The 13,276-nt window shown below is 59.4% G+C and overlaps 1 protein-coding gene across 5 annotated transcripts in view; it reads left to right on the top strand.

Moving 5' to 3' along the window:
- The window catches only part of spag5 (sperm associated antigen 5), an 89,067-nt gene that overhangs the window by 20,856 nt on the left and 54,935 nt on the right, over positions 1-13,276 (top strand). For all 5 annotated transcript variants that reach the window (XM_059973722.1, XM_059973725.1, XM_059973724.1 and 2 more), the window contains one exon: positions 1,582-1,701. In XM_059973722.1, coding sequence (XP_059829705.1) covers positions 1,582-1,701 — 120 coding nt within the window. The remainder of the gene's footprint in view (positions 1-1,581; positions 1,702-13,276) is intronic.

Here is a 13,276-nt window from a genome sequence, read left to right as displayed (position 1 = left end):
CATATCCCTCTGTACACCTCTCATCCATGTACCTGTCCAAGTTTTTCTTAAATGTTAAAAGTGAGCCCTCATTTACAACTTCATCTGACAGCTCATTCCACACTCCCACCACTCTCTGTGAAGAAGCCCCCCCTAAAGTTCCCTTTAAACTTTTCCCCTTCACCCTTAATCCATGTCCTCTGGTTTTTCTCTCCCCTAGCCTCAGTGGAAAAAGCCTGCTTGCATTCACTCTATCTATACCCATCATAATTTTATTCACCTCTATCAAATCTCCCTCATTCTTCTACGCTCCAGGGAATAAGGTCCTAACCTATTCAATCTTTCTCTGTAACTCAGTTTCTCAAGTCCTGGCAACATCCTTGTAAACCTTCTCTGCACTCTTTCGACCTCATTAATAACCTTCCTATAATTCGGTGACCAAAAGGATATTACGTGAGAAAATAATCCAAGACGCTTCACCCTGGTGGCCGAGATCCCTCCCCCAGGATCGTGATGGGGACATCCACGCTTTCTCTAACCCTCCAACCTGACTATTCACTCCACTGCACCCTCCTGCCAAACTCTCTCACCTCCAAGTGAGGCCGAACCAGAGTTTTATAGAGCTGCTTCGTTACATCGCGTCTCTTAAACGCTATCCCTCGACTTATGAAAGCTAACACTCCATAAGCTTTCTTAACTACCCTATCTACCTGTGAGGCAGCTTTCAGGGATCTGTGGACATGTAGCCCCAGATCCCTCTGCTCCTCCACACTACCAAGTATCCTGCCATTTCCTTTGTACTCTGCCTTGGAGTTTGTCCTTCCAAAGTGTAACACCTCACACTTCTCTGGGTTAAACTCCATCTGCCAGTTCTCAGTCCACTTCTGCATCCTATCAATGTCTCTCTGCAATCTTCGACAATCCTCTACACTATCTACAACACCACCAACTTTATGGATGTAGTTGAAAAGGTATAAAAACACAAATTGAGTAACAGATTATGTATTTCAATGAAATACAGAACAAATGAGAACACTACCGATATCATAAAGCTGTGTAAGTTCCTAATAATTTATAGATGACACTCAGTGTACGCTGCCGTGTTCTTTTGATTGACTGTAAATGAACAATCTGCTCAGACACCTGGTGTAGATAATGGACTGTATTCATACAACACTTCATGCATCCTCTAAATCTTCATTTTCATTGCAACAATTCAAGATAACTGTCAATACCTCCAAATTCTTTGTAGTTCCTAACTTGTTGAAGTAGTGAGTTTGTTTTGTTTTCACTCCCGGCCATTTCTGGCATCTCCAAGCCTGAATACTCAGTTCTTGCCAACTACGAGTGACAAAAATCGCTGGTTTTTGCAACTGATTTCGTTTAAAAACTGATCACTCTAAGCACAGTGTGGTGTCTAAAGGCCACACATGCACGCGACTGACACCAGTTGGAAACTGTTTGGCAGCAGTCTTCTGTCCCGATTAACGGAATTAACCAGAATCCACTGTATATTGAGAATAGCACTGACCCTCGATCTGACTGAACCCCAGCTCTCCAGTGCGAGTTCTGTTCACCTGTTGTTTCTGCCTTCCCCATCAGCTGGAGGAGCGTTACCAGCAGCTGTACCTGGAGCAGGCCGCCAGGCTGCGGGAGCTGGAGCTCGGGCTGCAGCAGTGCCGACAGCTCCACTCCACCATCAGCACCTTCCAGCATCAGCAGGTCAGTCCGTGCAAAGAAACTAGTGAGTATAGGAGCTTGGCTGACTGGCACGGTGAAGGGTGGGAAGAAAGCTTGCTTCCCTGGCTGGCTGGCTGCCAGTGACCAGTGTCCCACAGGGGCCGGTATTAGGAACACTTCTTTTCACATTGTACGCCAATGATTTGGATGATGGGAACAATAGCTTTGTGGACAAGATGAAGAAAGTGGGGGGGGGCAGGTAGTGTTGAGGAAGTGGGGGTCTGCAGAAGGATTTGGACAGATTGGGTGAAGAAATGGCAGATGGAATATAGATGGAAGTGTATGGTCATGTACTCTGGGAGAAGGAATAGAGGTATGGACTGTTTTCTAAAGAGGGAGCAAATGTAGAAATTGAAGCTGTGAAGGGAATTGGGAGTCTTTGTGCAGGATTGAAGGTTAACTTGCAGGTTGAGTCAGTGGTGAGGAAGGCAAATGCAATGTTGGCATTCATTTCAAGAGGACTAGAATATAAAAACAAGGGATGTAATGTTGAGGCTTTATAAAGCACTGGTCAAACCTCACTTGGAATATTATGAGTTACCTAAGAATGGATGGACTGGTATCCACTGAGGCTAAGGGAGAGAAAAACCAGAGGACATGGGTTAAGGGTGAAGGGGGAAAGTTTAAAGGGAACATTGGGGGGGGGGAGCTTCTTCACACAGAGAGTGGTGGGAGTGTGGAATGAGCTGACAGATGAAGTGGTGAATGTGGGCTCACTTTTAACATTTAAGAAAAACTTGGACAGGTACATGGATGGGAGGTGTATGGAGGGATATGGTCCAGGCACAGGTCAGTGGGACTAGGCAAAAAAATGGTTCGGCACAGCCAAGAAGGGCCAAAAGGCCTGTTTCTGTGCTGTAATGTTCTATGGTTCTATGGCGTTAGAGAGGGTCCAGAGGAGGCTCACGAGAATGATCACAAACACAAGAAAATCTGCAGTTGCTGGAAATCCAAAGCAACATGCATGAAATGCTGGAGGAACTCAGCAGGCCAGCAGCGTCTGTGGAGAAGAGTACAGTCGATGTTTCAGACTGAGATCCTAGAGTCCTGATGAAGGGTCTCAGCATGAAACATCAACTGTACTCTTTTCCATGTTGCCTGACCCGCTGAGCTCCTCCAGATTTTGTGTGTGTCTCTTCACAATTATCCCAGGAATGAAAAGTTAACATTTATCTAGAGATACAGTGTGAAGCAGGGCTTTCTGACCCAATGAGTCTCTCCAGCCAGCAACCCTCAGTTTAACCCCAGCCTAATCACAGGACAATTTACAGAGACCAAGTAATCTACTAACCTGAAGATGAGCGTTTGATAGCTCTGGGTCTGTACTCACTAGCGTTTAGAAGAATGGTTGGGAGGGTGGGGAACACATTGAACTGTTTCCTATGGTGTGGCGGTCCAGATCCAGGGGGCACAGACTCAAATGGAGGGACTCCCTTTAGAACAGAGATGAACAGGAATTTCCTCAGCTGAAAGGTGGTGAATCTGTGGAATTTATTGCTGTGTAGGCAGAGTCATTGGGTACATTTGAAGCAGAGGTTGATTGGTTCTCGATTAGTGAGGGCATTAAAGGTTACAGGGAGAAGGTAGGAGAACGGGTTGGGAGGGATAATAAATCAGCCATGATGGAATGGCAGAGCAGACTCGATGGGCTGAAAAGCCTAATTCTGCTTGTATTTTCTATGTTCTGCTCTGGGATCTGCATAAAGTCTGTGTTTGGGGAGTTAGTTTCAGGTCTGGGTGATTGAGTGGATTCTGGGTTTGGGAGGGGGTCTGGGCAGAGTTTGGGGTCAGGGTGGTCTGTGTTTGGGGAGTCAGTTTCAGGTCTGTTTGGGAGGGGGTCTGTGTTTGGGGAGTCTGGGTGAATGAGTGAACTCTGGGTCTGGGAGGGGGCCTGGGCAGTGTCTGGATGATTGAGTGGGTCTGGGAGGGGGCCTGGGCAGTGTCTGGGTGATTGAGTGGGTCTGGGAGGGGGCCTGGGCAGTGTCTGGGTGATTGAGTGGGTCTGGGAGGGGGCCTGGGCAGTGTCTGGGTGATTGAGTGGGTCTGGGAGGGGGCCTGGGCAGTGTCTGGGTGATTGAATGGGTATGGGTCTGGGAGGGGGCCTGGGCAGTGTCTGGGTGATTGAGTGGGTCTGGGAGGGGGCCTGGGCAGTGTCTGGGTGATTGAGTGGGTCTGGGAGGGGGTCTGGGCAGTGTCTGGGTGATTGAGTGGGTCTGGGAGGGGGTCTGGGCAGTGTCTGGGTGATTGAGTGGGTCTGGGAGGGGGCCTGGGCAGTGTCTGGGTGATTGAGTGGGTCTGGGTCTGGGAGGGAGCCTGGGCAGTGTCTGGGTGATTGAGTGGGTCTGGGAGGGGGCCTGGGCAGTGTCTGGGTGATTGAGTGGGTCTGGGTCTGGGAGGGGGCCTGGGCAGTGTCTGGGTGATTGAGTGGGTCTGGGTCTGGGAGGGGGCCTGGGCAGTGTCTGGATGATTGAGTGGGTCTGGGTCTGGGAGGGGGCCTGGGCAGTGTCTGGATGATTGAGTGGGTCTGGGAGGGGGCCTGGGCAGTGTCTGGGTGATTGAGTGGGTCTGGGAGGAGGCCTGGGCAGTGTCTGGGTGATTGAGTGGGTCTGGGTCTGGGAGGGGGCCTGGGCAGTGTCTGGGTGATTGAGTGGGTCTGGGAGGGGGCCTGGGCAGTGTCTGGGTGATTGAGTGGGTCTGGGTCTGGGAGGGGGCCTGGGCAGTGTCTGGGTGATTGAGTGGGTCTGGGAGGGGGCCTGGGCAGTGTCTGGGTGATTGAGTGGGACTGGGAGGGGGCCTGGGCAGTGTCTGGGTGATTGAGTGGGTCTGGGAGGGGGCCTGGGCAGTGTCTGGGTGATTGAGTGGGTCTGGGTCTGGGAGGGGGCCTGGGCAGTGTCTGGATGATTGAGTGGGTCTGGGAGGGGGCCTGGGCAGTGTCTGGATGATTGAGTGGGTCTGGGAGGGGGCCTGGGCAGTGTCTGGGTGATTGAGTGGGTCTGGGTCTGGGAGGGGGCCTGGGCAGTGTCTGGATGATTGAGTGGGTCTGGGTCTGGGAGGGGGCCTGGGCAGTGTCTGGGTGATTGAGTGGACTGGGAGGGGGTCTGGGCAGTGTCTGGGTGATTGAGTGGGTCTGGGTCTGGGAGGGGGCCTGGGCAGTGTCTGGATGATTGAGTGGGTCTGGGAGGGGGTCTGGGCAGTGTCTGGATGATTGAGTGGGTCTGGGTCTGGGAGGGGGCCTGGGCAGTTTCTGGGTGATTGAGTGGGTCTGGGTCTGGGAGGGGGTCTGGGCAGTGTCTGGGTGATTGAGTGGGTCTGGGAGGGGGCCTGGGCAGTGTCTGGGTGATTGAGTGGGTCTGGGTCTGGGAGGGGGCCTGGGCAGTGTCTGGGTGATTGAGTGGGTCTGGGAGGGGGCCTGGGCAGTGTCTGGGTGATTGAGTGGGTCTGGGAGGGGGCCTGGGCAGTGTCTGGATGATTGAGTGGGTCTGGGAGGGGGCCTGGGCAGTGTCTGGGTGATTGAGTGGGTCTGGGAGGGGGCCTGGGCAGTCTGGGTGATTGAGTGGGTCTGGGTCTGGGAGGGAGTCTGGGCAGTGTCTGGGTGATTGAGTGGGTCTGGGAGGGGGTCTGGGCAGTGTCTGGGTGATTGAGTGGGTCTGGGAGGGGGCCTGGGCAGTGTCTGGGTGATTGAGTGGGTCTGGGTCTGGGAGGGAGCCTGGGCAGTGTCTGGGTGATTGAGTGGGTCTGGGAGGGGGCCTGGGCAGTGTCTGGGTGATTGAGTGGGTCTGGGTCTGGGAGGGGGCCTGGGCAGTGTCTGGGTGATTGAGTGGGTCTGGGTCTGGGAGGGGGCCTGGGCAGTGTCTGGATGATTGAGTGGGTCTGGGTCTGGGAGGGGGCCTGGGCAGTGTCTGGATGATTGAGTGGGTCTGGGAGGGGGCCTGGGCAGTGTCTGGGTGATTGAGTGGGTCTGTGAGGGGGCCTGGGCAGTGTCTGGGTGATTGAGTGGGTCTGGGTCTGGGAGGGGGCCTGGGCAGTGTCTGGGTGATTGAGTGGGTCTGGGAGGGGGCCTGGGCAGTGTCTGGGTGATTGAGTGGGTCTGGGTCTGGGAGGGGGCCTGGGCAGTGTCTGGGTGATTGAGTGGGTCTGGGAGGGGGCCTGGGCAGTGTCTGGGTGATTGAGTGGGTCTGGGTCTGGGAGGGGGCCTGGGCAGTGTCTGGGTGATTGAGTGGGTCTGGGTCTGGGAGGGGGCCTGGGCAGTGTCTGGATGATTGAGTGGGTCTGGGTCTGGGAGGGGGCCTGGGCAGTGTCTGGATGATTGAGTGGGTCTGGGAGGGGGCCTGGGCAGTGTCTGGGTGATTGAGTGGGTCTGGGAGGGGGCCTGGGCAGTGTCTGGGTGATTGAGTGGGTCTGGGAGGGGGCCTGGGCAGTGTCTGGATGATTGAGTGGGTCTGGGAGGGGGCCTGGGCAGTGTCTGGGTGATTGAGTGGGTCTGGGAGGGGGCCTGGGCAGTCTGGGTGATTGAGTGGGTCTGGGTCTGGGAGGGAGTCTGGGCACTGTCTGGATGATTGAGTGGGTCTGGGAGGGGGCCTGGGCAGTGTCTGGATGATTGAGTGGGTCTGGGAGGGGGCCTGGGCAGTGTCTGGGTGATTGAGTGGGTCTGGGAGGGGGCCTGGGCAGTGTCTGGGTGATTGAGTGGGTCTGGGAGGGGGCCTGGGCAGTGTCTGGGTGATTGAGTGGGTCTAGGAGGGGGCCTGGGCAGTGTCTGGGTGATTGAGTGGGTCTGGGTCTGGGAGGGGGCCTGGGCAGTGTCTGGATGATTGAGAGGGTCTGGGAGGGGGCCTGGGCAGTGTCTGGATGATTGAGTGGGTCTGGGAGGGGGGCCTGGGCAGTGTCTGGGTGATTGAGTGGGTCTGGGAGGGGGCCTGGGCAGTGTCTGGGTGATTGAGTGGGTCTGGGAGGGGGCCTGGGCAGTGTCTGGATGATTGAGTGGGTCTGGGTCTGGGAGGGGGCCTGGGCAGTGTCTGGGTGATTGAGTGGGTCTGGGAGGGGGTCTGGGCAGTGTCTGGGTGATTGAGTGGGTCTGGGTCTGGGAGGGGGCCTGGGCAGTGTCTGGGTGATTGAGTGGGTCTGGGAGGGGGTCTGGGCAGTGTCTGGATGATTGAGTGGGTCTGGGAGGGGGCCTGGGCAGTGTCTGGATGATTGAGTGGGTCTGGGTCTGGGAGGGGGCCTGGGCAGTGTCTGGGTGATTGAGTGGGTATGGGAGGGGGCCTGGGCAGTGTCTGGGTGATTGAGTGGGTCTGGGAGGGGGTCTGGGCAGTGTCTGGATGATTGAGTGGGTCTGGGTGGGGGCCTGGGCAGTGTCTGGGTGATTGAGTGGGTCTGGGAGGGGGCCTGGGCAGTGTCTGGATGATTGAGTGGGTCTGGGAGGGGGCCTGGGCACTGTCTGGGTGATTGAGTGGGTCTGGGAGGGGGCCTGGGCAGTGTCTGGGTGATTGAGTGGGTCTGGGAGGGGGTCTGGGCAGTGTCTGGGTGATTGAGTGGGTCTGGGAGGGGGCCTGGGCAGTGTCTGGGTGATTGAGTGGGTCTGGGAGGGGGTCTGGGCAGTGTCTGGATGATTGAGTGGGTCTGGGAGGGGGCCTGGGCAGTGTCTGGGTGATTGAGTGGGTCTGGGAGGGGGTCTGGGCAGTGTCTGGATGATTGAGTGGGTCTGGGAGGGGGTCTGGGCAGTGTCTGGGTGATTGAGTGGGTCAGGGAGGGGGCCTGGGCAGTGTCTGGATGATTGAGTGGGTCTGGGAGGGGGCCTGGGCAGTGTCTGGATGATTGAGTGGGTCTGGGTCTGGGAGGGGGCCTGGGCAGTTTCTGGGTGATTGAGTGGGTCTGGGTCTGGGAGGGGGTCTGGGCAGTGTCTGGGTGATTGAGTGGGTCTGGGAGGGGGCCTGGGCAGTGTCTGGATGATTGAGTGGGTCTGGGAGGGGGCCTGGGCAGTGTCTGGATGATTGAGTGGGTCTGGGAGGGGGCCTGGGCAGTGTCTGGGTGATTGAGTGGGTCTGGGTCTGGGAGGGGGCCTGGGCAGTGTCTGGATGATTGAGTGGGTCTGGGTCTGGGAGGGGGCCTGGGCAGTGTTTGGGTGATTGAGTGGACTGGGAGGGGGTCTGGGCAGTGTCTGGGTGATTGAGTGGGTCTGGGTCTGGGAGGGGGCCTGGGCAGTGTCTGGATGATTGAGTGGGTCTGGGAGGGGGTCTGGGCAGTGTCTGGATGATTGAGTGGGTCTGGGAGGGGGTCTGGGCAGTGTCTGGATGATTGAGTGGGTCTGGGAGGGGGCCTGGGCAGTGTCTGGGTGATTGAGTGGGTCTGGGTCTGGGAGGGGGCCTGGGCAGTGTCTGGGTGATTGAGTGGGTCTGGGTCTGGGAGGGGGCCTGGGCAGTGTCTGGATGATTGAGTGGGTCTGGGAGGGGGCCTGGGCAGTGTCTGGGTGATTGAGTGGGTCTGGGTCTGGGAGGGGGCCTGGGCAGTGTCTGGGTGATTGAGTGGGTCTGGGAGGGGGCCTGGGCAGTGTCTGGGTGATTGAGTGGGTCTGGGAGGGGGTCTGGGCAGTGTCTGGGTGATTGAGTGGGTCTGGGAGGGGGCCCGGGCAGTGTCTGGATGATTGAGTGGGTCTGGGAGGGGGCCTGGGCAGTGTCTGGGTGATTGAGTGGGTCTGGGAGGGGGCCTGGGCAGTGTCTGGGTGATTGAGTGGGTCTGGGAGGGGGTCTGGGCAGTGTCTGGATGATTGAGTGGGTCTGGGAGGGGGCCTGGGCAGTGTCTGGGTGATTGAGTGGGTCTGGGAGGGGGCCTGGGCAGTGTCTGGGTGATTGAGTGGGTCTGGGAGGGGGCCTGGGCAGTGTCTGGGAGATTGAGTGGGTCTGGGAGGGGGCCTGGGCAGTGTCTGGTTGATTGAGTGGGTCTGGGAGGGGGCCTGGGCAGTGTCTGGGTGATTGAGTGGGTCTGGGTCTGGGAGGGGGCCTGGGCAGTGTCTGGGTGATTGAGTGGGTCTGGGAGGGGGCCTGGGCAGTGTCTGGGTGATTGAGTGGGTCTGGGAGGGGGCCTGGGCAGTGTCTGGGTGATTGAGTGGGTCTGGGAGGGGGCCTGGGCAGTGTCTGGGTGATTGAGTGGGTCTGGGAGGGGGCCTGGGCAGTGTCTGGGTGATTGAGTGGGTCTGGGAGGGGGCCTGGGCAGTGTCTGGGTGATTGAGTGGGACTGGGAGGGGGCATGGGCAGTGTCTGGATGATTGAGTGGGTCTGGGAGGGGGCCTGGGCAGTGTCTGGGTGATTGAGTGGGTCTGGGAGGGGGCCTGGGCAGTGTCTGGATGATTGAGTGGGTCTGGGAGGGGGCCTGGGCAGTGTCTGGATGATTGAGTGGGTCTGGGAGGGGGTCTGGGCAGTGTCTGGATGATTGAGTGGGTCTGGGAGGGGGCCTGGGCAGTGTCTGGATGATTGAGTGGGTCTGGGAGGGGGCCTGGGCAGTGTCTGGGTGATTGAGTGGGTCTGGGTCTGGGAGGGGGCCTGGGCAGTGTCTGGGTGATTGAGTGGGTCTGGGAGGGGGTCTGGGCAGTGTCTGGGTGATTGAGTGGGTCTGGGAGGGGGCCTGGGCAGTGTCTGGGTGATTGAGTGGGTCTGGGAGGGGGTCTGGGCAGTGTCTGGATGATTGAGTGGGTCTGGGAGGGGGCCTGGGCAGTGTCTGGATGATTGAGTGGGTCTGGGAGGGGGCCTGGGCAGTGTCTGGGTGATTGAGTGGGTCTGGGTATGGGAGGGGGCCTGGGCAGTGTCTGGGTGATTGAGTGGGTCTGGGAGGGGGTCTGGGCAGTGTCTGGGTGATTGAGTGGGTCTGGGAGGGGGTCTGGGCAGTGTCTGGGTGATTGAGTGGGTCTGGGAGGGGGTCTGGGCAGTGTCTGGGTGATTGAGTGGGTCTGGGAGGGGGTCTGGGCAGTGTCTGGGTGATTGAGTGGGTCTGGGAGGGGGTCTGGGCAGTGTCTGGGTGATTGAGTGGGTCTGGGAGGGGGTCAGGGCAGTGTCTGGGTGATTGAGTGGGTCTGGGAGGGGGTCTGGGCAGTGTCTGGGTGATTGAGTGGGTCTGGGAGGGGGCCTGGACAGTGTCTGGGTGATTGAGTGGGTCTGGGAGGGGGTCTGGGCAGTGTCTGGATGATTGAGTGGGTCTGGGAGGGGGCCTGGACAGTGTCTGGATGATTGAGTGGATCTGGGAGGGGGCCTGGGCAGTGTCTGGGTGATTGAGTGGGTCTGGGTCTGGGAGGGGGCCTGGGCAGTGTCTGGGTGATTGAGTGGGTCTGGGAGGGGGTCTGGGCAGTGTCTGGGTGATTGAGTGGGTCTGGGAGGGGGTCTGGGCAGTGTCTGGGTGATTGAGTGGGTCTGGGAGGGGGCCTGGGCAGTGTCTGGGTGATTGAGTGGGTCTGGGAGGGGGTCTGGGCAGTGTCTGGGTGATTGAGTGGGTCTGGGAGGGGGTCTGGGCAGTGTCTGGGTGATTGAGTGGGTCTGGGAGGGGGCCTGGGCAGTGTCTGGGTGATTGAGTGGGTCTGGGAGGGGGCCTGTGCAGTGTCTGGATGATTGAGTGGGTCTGGGAGGGGGCCTGGGCAGTGTCTGGGTGATTGAGTGGGTCTGGGAGGGGGCCTGGGCAGTGTCTGGGTGATTGAGTGGGTCTGGGTCTGGGAGGGGGCCTGGGCAGTGTCTGGGTGATTGAGTGGGTCTGGGAGGGGGCCTGGGCAGTGTCTGGATGATTGAGTGGGTCTGGGAGGGGGCCTGGGCAGTGTCTGGATGATTGAGTGGGTCTGGGAGGGGGCCTGGGCAGTGTCTGGATGATTGAGTGGGTCTGGGAGGGGGCCTGGGCAGTGTCTGGGTGATTGAGTGGGTCTGGGTCTGGGAGGGGGCCTGGGGAGTGTCTGGGTGATTGAGTGGGTCTGGGAGGGGGTCTGGGCAGTGTCTGGGTGATTGAGTGGGTCTGGGAGGGGGTCTGGGCAGTGTCTGGGTGATTGAGTGGGTCTGGGAGGGGGTCTGGGCAGTGTCTGGGTGATTGAGTGGGTCTGGGAGGGGGTCTGGGCAGTGTCTGGATGATTGAGTGGGTCTGGGAGGGGGCCTGGGCAGTGTCTGGATGATTGAGTGGGTCTGGGAGGGGGCCTGGGCAGTGTCTGGGTGATTGAGTGGGTCTGGGTCTGGGAGGGGGCCTGGGCAGTGTCTGGGTGATTGAGTGGGTCTGGGTCTGGGAGGGGGCCTGGGCAGTGTCTGGGTGATTGAGTGGGTCTGGGAGGGGGTCTGGGCAGTGTCTGGGTGATTGAGTGGGTCTGGGAGGGGGTCTGGGCAGTGTCTGGGTGATTGAGTGGGTCTGGGAGGGGGTCTGGGCAGTGTCTGGGTGATTGAGTGGGTCTGGGAGGGGGTCTGGGCAGTGTCTGGGTGATTGAGTGGGTCTGGGAGGGGGTCTGGGCAGTGTCTGGGTGATTGAGTGGGTCTGGGAGGGGGTCTGGGCAGTGTCTGGGTGATTGAGTGGGTCTGGGAGGGGGTCTGGGCAGTGTCTGGGTGATTGAGTGGGTCTGGGAGGGGGCCTGGACAGTGTCTGGGTGATTGAGTGGGTCTGGGAGGGGGTCTGGGCAGTGTCTGGATGATTGAGTGGGTCTGGGAGGGGGCCTGGACAGTGTCTGGATGATTGAGTGGGTCTGGGAGGGGGCCTGGGCAGTGTCTGGGTGATTGAGTGGGTCTGGGTCTGGGAGGGGGCCTGGGCAGTGTCTGGGTGATTGAGTGGGTCTGGGAGGGGGTCTGGGCAGTGTCTGGATGATTGAGTGGGTCTGGGAGGGGGCCTGGACAGTGTCTGGATGATTGAGTGGGTCTGGGAGGGGGCCTGGGCAGTGTCTGGGTGATTGAGTGGGTCTGGGTCTGGGAGGGGGCCTGGGCAGTGTCTGGGTGATTGAGTGGGTCTGGGAGGGGGCCTGGGCAGTGTCTGGGTGATTGAGTGGGTCTGGGAGGGGGCCTGTGCAGTGTCTGGATGATTGAGTGGGTCTGGGAGGGGGCCTGGGCAGTGTCTGGGTGATTGAGTGGGTCTGGGAGGGGGCCTGGGCAGTGTCTGGGTGATTGAGTGGGTCTGGGTCTGGGAGGGGGCCTGGGCAGTGTCTGGGTGATTGAGTGGGTCTGGGAGGGGGCCTGGGCAGTGTCTGGATGATTGAGTGGGTCTGGGAGGGGGCCTGGGCAGTGTCTGGATGATTGAGTGGGTCTGGGAGGGGGCCTGGGCAGTGTCTGGATGATTGAGTGGGTCTGGGAGGGGGCCTGGGCAGTGTCAGGGTGATTGAGTGGGTCTGGGTCTGGGAGGGGGCCTGGGGAGTGTCTGGGTGATTGAGTGGGTCTGGGAGGGGGTCTGGGCTGTGTCTGGGTGATTGTGTGGGTCTGGGAGGGGGTCTGGGCAGTGTCTGGGTGATTGAGTGGGTCTGGGAGGGGGTCTGGGCAGTGTCTGGGTGATTGAGTGGGTCTGGGAGGGGGTCTGGGCAGTGTCTGGATGATTGAGTGGGTCTGGGAGGGGGCCTGGGCAGTGTCTGGATGATTGAGTGGGTCTGGGAGGGGGCCTGGGCAGTGTCTGGGTGATTGAGTGGGTCTGGGTCTGGGAGGGGGCCTGGGCAGTGTCTGGGTGATTGAGTGGGTCTGGGTCTGGGAGGGGGCCTGGGCAGTGTCTGGGTGATTGAGTGGGTCTGGGAGGGGGTCTGGGCAGTGTCTGGGTGATTGAGTGGGTCTGGGAGGGGGTCTGGGCAGTGTCTGGGTGATTGAGTGGGTCTGGGAGGGGGTCTGGGCAGTGTCTGGGTGATTGAGTGGGTCTGGGAGGGGGTCTGGGCAGTGTCTGGGTGATTGAGTGGGTCTGGGAGGGGGTCTGGGCAGTGTCTGGGTGATTGAGTGGGTCTGGGAGGGGGTCTGGGCAGTGTCTGTGTGATTGAGTGGGTCTGGGAGGGGGTCTGGGCAGTGTCTGGGTGATTGAGTGGGTCTGGGAGGGGGCCTGGACAGTGTCTGGGTGATTGAGTGGGTCTGGGAGGGGGTCTGGGCTGTGTCTGGATGATTGAGTGGGTCTGGGAGGGGGCCTGGACAGTGTCTGGATGATTGAGTGGGTCTGGGAGGGGGCCTGGGCAGTGTCTGGGTGATTGAGTGGGTCTGGGTCTGGGAGGGGGCCTGGGCAGTGTCTGGGTGATTGAGTGGGTCTGGGAGGGGGTCTGGGCAGTGTCTGGGTGATTGAGTGGGTCTGGGAGGGGGTCTGGGCAGTGTCTGGGTGATTGAGTGGGTCTGGGAGGGGGCCTGGGCAGTGTCTGGGTGATTGAGTGGGTCTGGGAGGGGGTCTGGGCAGTGTCTGGGTGATTGAGTGGGTCTGGGAGGGGGTCTGGGCAGTGTCTGGGTGATTGAGTGGGTCTGGGAGGGGGCCTGGGCAGTGTCTGGGTGATTGAGTGGGTCTGGGAGGGGGCCTGGGCAGTGTCTGGATGTTTGAGTGGGTCTGGGAGGGGGCCTGGGCAGTGTCTGGGTGATTGAGTGGGTCTGGGAGGGGGCCTGGGCAGTGT

This window comes from Hypanus sabinus, chromosome 6 (assembly GCF_030144855.1).
Source record: "Hypanus sabinus isolate sHypSab1 chromosome 6, sHypSab1.hap1, whole genome shotgun sequence".
Classification (NCBI taxonomy): domain Eukaryota; kingdom Metazoa; phylum Chordata; class Chondrichthyes; order Myliobatiformes; family Dasyatidae; genus Hypanus; species Hypanus sabinus.
This window is presented reverse-complemented; position numbering and strand designations above follow the sequence as displayed.